The sequence below is a fragment of the Benincasa hispida genome, chromosome 12 (genome assembly GCF_009727055.1).
Source record: "Benincasa hispida cultivar B227 chromosome 12, ASM972705v1, whole genome shotgun sequence".
Taxonomy (NCBI): domain Eukaryota; kingdom Viridiplantae; phylum Streptophyta; class Magnoliopsida; order Cucurbitales; family Cucurbitaceae; genus Benincasa; species Benincasa hispida.
This window is the reverse complement of record NC_052360.1, coordinates 62,337,794-62,347,193: the sequence shown is the minus strand read 5'-3', so window position 1 is coordinate 62,347,193 and position 9,400 is coordinate 62,337,794. Positions and strand designations below refer to the sequence as shown.

The following is a 9,400-nucleotide window of genomic DNA, read 5'->3' as shown; positions in this document are numbered from 1 at the left end:
TTCAGATGGTCGAGAAATACCTGCATGAAAGAGTTGAATAAAAACTCTTCATTTTGTTAGAAGGGGTAAGGTTCTTGGCTGCTGAAATTAGTTTCTGCAGAAAAGTTTATTCTTCACTTTGAAATCCTTTTTTTCCTTCACAAATTCACTCCAATTTGGAGTTTCACCACTCAAATTCAAGACTGAGAATAGTAGAGAAGATCTCTTAGTGATTTGTTGAATGGGAGCTGGAATCACGTGAAGAGCAGCTTGGAATTGGAAGAATTCATATGTATGTAGTTTAGAAACCCTCTTCTGAAGTTTCTGTTTAAGCATGCTTTTAGAACTCAAATTAAATGTAATTAGAGTGCTTATTGATTCTGTTTGCTTTCGTTGCATGCTAATATATCCTAACATGAAGGGTCGTCGTACTGTGGATTGGTTATATCCAATGGACACAGAAACATATATGTAGTAGGAAGAATGCAACTGTCGGTCTTTAGTGAAGTGTCTGACAGTTAACGGATGGTAAATAATTTAATTAAAGAGTTTAATTAATTATTCACAAACCGTTGGATCTTTAAACTATAGGTCCATGAGGTCCCCTCGGTAGCTCATCAGATTTTATGAGAATCAAGTTTTGGATTAATTTGAATTGTTCAACTTAATTGAGGGAATTAATTATATATGATATAATTACTATAATATATTTGATACATTATAATATAAAGTTGATTTTGAGAGGACTGAAATATTTGAATATGATTCAAATGTTAATTATATGAATTAGATTCATATAATTAAAATTTAATGTGAATATGATTTATATTAAATACCATAAAAGACAGAAAAGAAACTATAGATTATATATTGTATATGATACAAATTTGAACTATATGTTATATGTTATATATGATATAAACATACGATTGCATAATATAGAATAAGTTGGTTATTATATATTTTTGTTATAATTTTAATTATGAATTAAAATTATTTCTTATTTTCTTATTTAAATATTTTTCTAATTATTTTTTAAAAAAAAAATAATAAGGGGAGGGAGTTATAACTCCTTATCCACCTTTTTCTCTCAACACTCACGTAAAAAAGTGGTGAAGGGGTCTCTTTCATATACCTGCAAAAAAAAAAAAAAAAAAAAAAAAAAAAAAAAAAAAAAAAAAAAAAAAAAAGAGAAAAGTGTGTGAGATACACAGAACGTTGGTTTTTGGTTTTTTCTCTGAAAAGTTTTTTGCCTTCCAAGTTTTTTCTCTCAAACATTCTTCCTTCTCCCTACGCCCAAACTTCTCTAGAGCCTACATTCCTAGATTCTCACTAGAGAATACCAAGGACTCTTTCATGGTTGTGTTCATAGGATTTTTTTTTTTTTTTTTTGAATAACGTCTTCAGAGTAAGGTTTCCTAACTTTTGGTTTTTTTAAGCATGTTGTATATTTTTGTTTTTCCCCTAATGCATGTATTGTAAAATATTTTTTTAAGAAAAGATTGAGTTTTTGGGATGATTCACCTTTGTTGTAATCCCCTTCACAGGGGTTCTTTCAAGATGAACCGTTTGCATGGGGTTCTGGATGATGACAGTCGATGGTGATATATAGGGCAGTTATATATATATATATATATACTGCCATATGAGGTTTTTTTTCTATATAAATACTGTCATATGGTGATTTTTCGTTTTCGATATATAAGGTGGTTTTATATATATATATATATATATATATATATATATATTTCAATATATACTGTGATACATATGGTGGTTTTTTTATATATACTATGATTTATATATATTTATTTTCAATCATACTGGTATATTTCATATATTGTTTAAAGACAGATATTCTAACGTATATTTAAAAATAACCATGAATCTAAACTATGGTATATATAGATAAATCATTTTACTAGTATATTTAAAAATACATTGGAATATTTAAAAATATTTTATCATTTTACTAGTATATTTCATATATTGGTATGAATATTTGCAAACATCTAAAATAATGTTCTAAGGTATAAAGACATACATATCATAACAGAATATCAAAACCTATGCATCTATATCATAAAACTTGGGATATATACATCAAATAAACAATGAAATATATTAACATACATATCATAACATATTTGAGTCCTAAGGTATATTTAAAAATAACCATGAATATTTGAGTAGATATCAAATATATTTACCGGTATATTTCATATATTTTTTAGAATGTTTTCAAATAAACAATGTAATATATTACATGCACAAGTGAACAAACAATGGAATATTTCACATAATATAAAAAATCAACATGAAAAACGAAATGGTGATTTATATCAAGAATTGAATAAATTTCTAATTTATATACTGTTGTATATTTTAAATATTTATTAGAATATTTTCAACTACCTAATAAAATATTTTGAGTTATATTTTAAATAATTATGAATCCGAAAAAAGAAACAATATGTGAAACCAATGAAAATGGAAAATAAAATTTCATTAAATGCATTTTTCTCTCCCATTGAAATAAATTAAGGAAAAAATCTCAAATTTTCTCTCTCCATTTGAAAATGTTAAAAAATCATATTAAATACATTTTGTTTTATCTCTATAATAAATGCAGTTTCTTTCTCCATCATTAAGAAAGTTTCGTAAATAGGGAAATATATATAAAAATCGAAATAAAAATAATAAAAAGGAATAAATTTATCCAAAAATAATACTAAAAGCCTTTCTTTAAAAAAAATCAAACTAAAGATATTTTGAAAAATATGGCCTAAAGATGATGTTTTATGTAAAAATCCCTCTTAATAAAGAAGCAAATCAATATAAGAAATGAGGATGAAATATGCTTCACTTTCAAAAACCAAAAAATAAAAAGTAAGACTCCATTTGGTAAACATTTTATTTTTTATTTTTTTTTAAAAAAATTAAGTCTATGGACACTACTTCTACCACCAAATTTCTTCTTTTGTTATCTATTTTTCACTAATAGTTTAGAAAATCAAGCAAAATTTTGAGAGCTAGAAAGGTAGCTTTCAAAAAATTGTTTTTGTTTTAGAATTTGACTAAGAATTCAACCATTGTACTTAAAAAGATGCAAATCAAGTAAAAAATGTGAATGTTATAGATTAATTTTTTTAAAAAAAATAAAAAATAAAAAAATTATCAAATGGGTCTAAATAGTTATTAACAAGGCCTAAATGATTACCAAAAGGGGCTAATGATGTGTATTTTGTACTATTTAAGTGGACTGACAAGAGAAATGACAAATTTTAAAGTTTCATTTGGAAAAATGGTAAAAACATTTCAAAATTATAAAAATAGCAAAACAAATTTATATAATAGAAAATATTAATTAGTAAATGACAAAACTACCCTAAAAAAAGTACAAACGAAAATGCAAATGCTTCAAAAACAACACAAACACCACAAATACACTCTACATAAACCTTCTAGAACCACAAATACACAGTTTCTAAGCAAAAATTAGAACATGTTTATACAAGGGAAGATGACGATCAAGTGATGAGGGTCATTAGAAACTTATAAATATATACAACGATGGACTTCCTCCAATGTGAGAAAGAGCAAAATTGATTGTACCAATAAAGTTGTTGTTGGCAAGTGAGTATTTGAAGGAATCACAACTTTAGGACGATGTGACTATTGGAAATATGATTTTGTTTAACATCATTGTAAGGAGTTTCATTGTCTTTATTCCATGTGACCATTTTGCTCGTATGATCTTGAAAGCTAACTTTAAACATTATCAATCCCAGAATGCTATTGTTGAAAATGATGTTCGAAGTAGAAACTAAAGTCGGAAATATGTGTGCGACCGAAAAAGGTCGACGACCTGGGGAGGGTGGTCGTCAAAAACTAACCAAGATGATGGAATTAAAGAAAGGGTTCAATAACGATTATGGATATGAGATTGAGAAGGAGAAAAATAGATTTTGGGGGCGGCCAAGTGAAGAAAATAAAGAAGATAAGATTTATGATTTTTTGTTATCTTATTTTAATAAAATAATGATAATGATAATAATAATGATGGTGATGGTGATGGTGATGATGATGATGATGGTGATGGTGATGATATTAATAACATTAACATTAATATTAATAATAAACTATATATATATATATATGCACATTCCCATTTATATATTTCTTTTTAAGTACAACAAGCCATTTTTATGTGATTCTATATGAAAAATAACATTGAAAATAAGAAGAAAAAAGATCAAATTAATTTGATAACAATATACATAAAATAATGAAAAAAATTAGATAAATTGAATTTGTAATAAACATTTAAACAAATCGAAAGTTAGTTGGATAAAATCAAATTTGATAATGAAAGATAAATTTAAATATAAATTGGAGAGAAAAATTAAAAGTTTTTGTTTATTGTGATTAATTCGATAAGTAGTTAGATAAAACCTAATTTAATAATAAAATACAAATTCAAATATAATTCGGGAGAATAATTGGGGTTCATTTATTTATCATTACACTATATTGATGAATCCATTTTCATTTAAGCTTCAATAATTACATTGGAATTATAACCCCATCAACCACAAAACCTATTAAAGAAGTCTAAGTCTTTGTAGAGGCATAGCAAAAACAGCAAGATTTCAAAAGTAGATATTTATTTGTCAAAAAACAAATTAATGGCATAATAATATAATAAGATGAAAATGAATAAAAGATTATTGAAAAATACAAAAAATACATATAAAATGTAAATGAAATATATAGTTTGGTAGATGATAATATATATAAAATATTAGTAAAATCCTAATCATAATTAAAAAAAAATTAATCCAAATTTTAAATCATAAAAAGAAATTAAATAATGTAAAATCTAAATATATGTATTATAAAATATAATCAAAATGATGATAAATATTTAAAGATTGATTAATTTTGAATATTTTCGAAAAGTGGTTAAATCAAATCAAAGTAGATAACTAATTTGAATCAATTAGGGGAGAAAAATAAGAAAGAGATTGGTTAATTTGAATATTAAAAATAAATTCAAATTCCAAAAGAAGGTGAAAATTATGGAATGACGCTCATTTTTAGTTTTGAAATTAGATTGTTAGATTATAATATGATCAATTTGGTTATTAATCAAACTCTCCAATTATATTGTATTTATATCCCAATTATTAATCAACATCTCCACTTACACTGCATTTATATCTAAGTTATTAATAAAGCTCTATAATTATCTAGTATTTAATATTTCGAACATATGAACCAATTAAGGGCAAGTCAGATATTACCAAAATGACAGCTAAAATAACGACTAATATGAAATATGTACAATTGAATCTAAAAACGTATACAAAACAATTTAAATCTTAAAAAATATGAATAAATATCCATTTAATTTATTAAGAATATGTATAAAATAATGAAAAACAATTGAAACATTTAAATAAAATTTAAAATTTGATGATGTAAATAAAATTTGATAATATACCGATATTTAAAATATAAATTTGATAGAAAAATTTAGATAATTAATTTAAGTATGATTAATTTAAAAAGTTATTAAACAGAACGTGAGAAAAATAAAAAAGAACGATTATTTTGATTAGAGGAAGGTGGAGAACTAAGACATCCAGTATACAAAATTCATCATTGTTTGTTTATGATTCACTCTTAAATGTATTTGTAGTTTCATCTAGAAGAGTAAAATAGAATTATTATTCGTTTTCAAAATCAAATTCTAAAATTTGTACTCTCGAATTCCCCTATTTAAATCCAACCTGAATTGGTGATCATCTTCAGAACCAAAAGCATAAAGCTGAGTTCTGGTGGAATCTCAGTCGGAGAGCTTCAGATTCAACGAACTCCATTTTTGAGTTTCTGTATTTCTCGATCAGAATTCGATATGGCACTGGCAAACTGCGCCAGGCGGAAGGCCAATCTTCTATACAGAAACCTCCCTGTTTCTTACTCTGAATCCTTCAACTATTCTTTTTCATTCGCATCATTCTCCAGACGTTTTGCGTCCTCAGGATCCGACGAAAACGACGTCGTCGTTATTGGAGGTGGCCCCGGTGGCTATGTCGCCGCCATCAAGGCCGCTCAACTTGGCCTCAAAACCACCTGTATCGAAAAGCGTGGGGCTCTTGGCGGAACTTGCCTCAATGTCGGCTGTATTCCCTCCAAGGTAATCGTAATTCGCTTTTAGGGTTCATTATTTTTTTTTTCTTTTTGGTTAATTTTATGTTGATTTAATTCGTTTGCCTTATATTTCATTGCATCGTCTAAATATTGAGTTCAGTGATTCATGGACTGGTTTATGTCTGGTTGGGTTAGTTCTATTTACTGTCGGCCTGATCATGTTCAATTGTTTGATTTGTGCTCACTTTTGTAGTTGGTGGATTTCTTCGAATTGTCTTTCAAAATCATAATTGATATTCGATCCGTTACTTAGCACATTCTACAAGACAACTAAGGTCTTTAATAACCATTTAGTTTTTTGTTTTCAGAATTAAGCCAATGAACACCTATTAAATTTCTTATTTTGTTATGTACCGTTTATGAATGTTTTCAAAAACCAATCAAAATTTGAAAACTCAAAAAAATAGTTATTAAAAACTTGTTTTTATTTTGGAGTTTGGCCAATTCAACTCTTTTACTATGAAGGATGGAACTATTGCCATAAATGTAGAGGAAATAGGCAACCAAATGGTTACAAAAGATGGGGCCTAAAATATCAGCTCTTGTGAGATAAATCTCCCATTTCGCTGGTTGTTTTTCTTTCTTTTGCATGATCTTGTAAACAGCAAGCTCTTCAATGTGCACTGCTTTAGTGATATATTTTAAATTGTTTGGGTCGATCCATTTTTTTGTTTGGCGTGTCAATCAAAGAAGCTGGATCGTTCTTTGAACTCCAAAATAATTTTCCTCAATGTTTTTAGGCTCTTCTCCACTCTTCCCACATGTACCATGAAGCTCAGCATTCATTTGCTAGCCATGGAGTGAAGTTTTCCTCCCTTGAGGTTGATTTACCAGCCATGATGGCACAAAAGGATAAAGCAGTAGGCAATCTTACACGTGGTATTGAAGGTCTTTTCAAGAAGAACAAAGTGAACTATGTTAAAGGCTATGGGAAATTGGTTTCCCCTTCTGAAGTTTCTGTGGACACCATTGAAGGTGGTAATACGGTGGTGAAAGGAAAAAACATAATAATTGCAACTGGTTCTGATGTCAAATCTTTACCTGGGATCACCATTGATGAAAAGAGAATTGTATCATCAACAGGTGCTTTAGCTTTGTCCGAGATCCCCAAGAAACTTGTTGTAATTGGAGCTGGATACATCGGGCTGGAGATGGGATCAGTGTGGGGTCGACTTGGATCCGAGATCACAGTTGTTGAGTTTGCCCCAGATATAGTCCCGACGATGGATGGGGAAGTTCGCAAGCAATTTCAGCGTGCTCTTGAAAAGCAAGGAATGAAATTCATGCTAAGAACCAAGGTAGTTGGAGTTGATACTTCAGGGAATGGTGTCAAGCTGACTCTCGAACCGGCAGCTGGTGGTGAACAGACGACACTTGAAGCAGATGTTGTTCTTGTATCTGCAGGTAGAACTCCATTCACTGCTGGACTCGGGCTTGACAAGATAGGAATCAAAACTGACAAGGCAGGGCGCATTTTGGTAAATGAAAGATTTGCTACAAATGTGGACGGTGTTTATGCAATTGGGGACGTAATTCCAGGGCCAATGTTAGCTCACAAGGCTGAAGAGGATGGGGTTGCCTGTGTGGAATTCATAGCTGGAAAGACAGGCCATGTTGACTATGACAAAGTCCCAGGGGTTGTCTATACACATCCTGAGGTTGCATCTGTTGGGAAGACTGAAGAGCAAGTGAAGGAATCGGGTGTAGATTATCGTGTCGGGAAGTTTCCGTTCTTGGCAAATAGTAGAGCAAAAGCAATAGACGACGCTGAAGGGGTGGTAAAAATTCTGGCTGAAAAGGAGACAGACAAGATACTAGGTGTCCATATCATGGCTCCCAATGCTGGGGAGCTTATCCATGAGGCCGTATTGGCCTTACAATACGATGCATCGAGTGAGGATATAGCTCGAGTTTGCCATGCGCATCCAACGATGAGCGAGGCATTGAAGGAGGCTGCTATGGCGACATATGACAAGCCCATTCACATCTAGTAAATCGTCACATTTTTTTTCTTTGACGAGTTGCAAATTACTTAGACATATTTCTCTTTGCCATCTTGCATGAAAGCAGATAAATCTGCGCAGGTTTTTGCGACGGTAACAATAATTTGTAACAGTTTGAGTGTTATAACATGAAAGAATGGAACGAACTTCGGATGATGTATTTCCAGTTTGTTGTAATTTACAGCGTGTATGTAAACTAAATCTAGCAATAAGCACGAGAACCCTCATTTGTTGGTACTTTCATCAAATGTGCTGAGCAAATATACATGTTTGAATCTCTGAACTCTATCCGTAAAAAGAGTTTGAACCTCTAATTTCGACTTTAATCAAAATTGAGATATGTATATAACTGGAAATTATTTTGAATATTGTAATAAGCTCAAATGGCAAGAATGCATGTGTGGTGATTTTAATAGAAGTTACAACCATTGTCAATGGCCTGTTGAACCTAAGAGAGTAGTGGAATAGCCAAAGAATGTGTTTGGAATTGATGAAAAGAGAAACGAGAAACGAACACACAGTTTACGTGAAAAATCCTAGAATAGGGAGAAAAAATCACGATAGAGACTTACTTTTTTTAATTATTATTCAGATACACAAAATACATAAATAGACATGGGAAGCTCTAGGTGCATAACTTATTGTTTTTTTTTTATTATTGTTCAGATACACAAAATACATAAATAGACAATGGGAAGCCCTAGGTGCATAAGAAATTAAAAAAACACGCCTAGATTAACAAGTTATTTTTGACACTCCTTAAGTTGGGGCATAAATATCAATAAGGCCCAACTTGCTGACACAATAATCAAAGCTTTGTTTAAGCAACCTTTTTTGTGAGCACATCTATGCTTTCATTGTCCAGTGTTCCTTGATGAAATGTTTGTCAATCTCAACATGTTTGGTTCTATCATGCTGAACTGGATTATTTGCAATACGTATTGTTGTCTTATTGTCACAAAATAGTTTCATCGGAAGCTCATTGTCTTGATGAAAATCTGACAACACTTTCATCAACCATATTTCTTCACATATCCCTAAACTCATGGCTTAGTATTCAGCCTCAGCGCTACTTCTGGCCACAACTTCCTGTTTTTTATTTCTCCAAGTCACCAAATATCCCAGAAAAACGTGCAATACCCAAATGTTGACTTTCTATCAACAACAGACCCCGCCCATTCAGAATCGGTGTAAGCTTCAAT

General features: G+C 30.2%; 1 protein-coding gene across 1 annotated transcript; it reads left to right on the top strand.

Annotated features, from left to right (window-relative positions):
• Positions 1-5,637: 5,637 nt before the first annotated feature.
• On the top strand, positions 5,638-8,475 carry LOC120068211 (dihydrolipoyl dehydrogenase, mitochondrial). The gene is made up of 2 exons (XM_039019918.1): positions 5,638-6,181; positions 6,936-8,475. Exons 1-2 carry the CDS (start codon positions 5,900-5,902, stop codon positions 8,184-8,186), a joined length of 1,533 nt encoding a protein of 510 aa, XP_038875846.1. The 5' UTR covers positions 5,638-5,899; the 3' UTR covers positions 8,187-8,475.
• Positions 8,476-9,400: the final 925 nt, after the last annotated feature.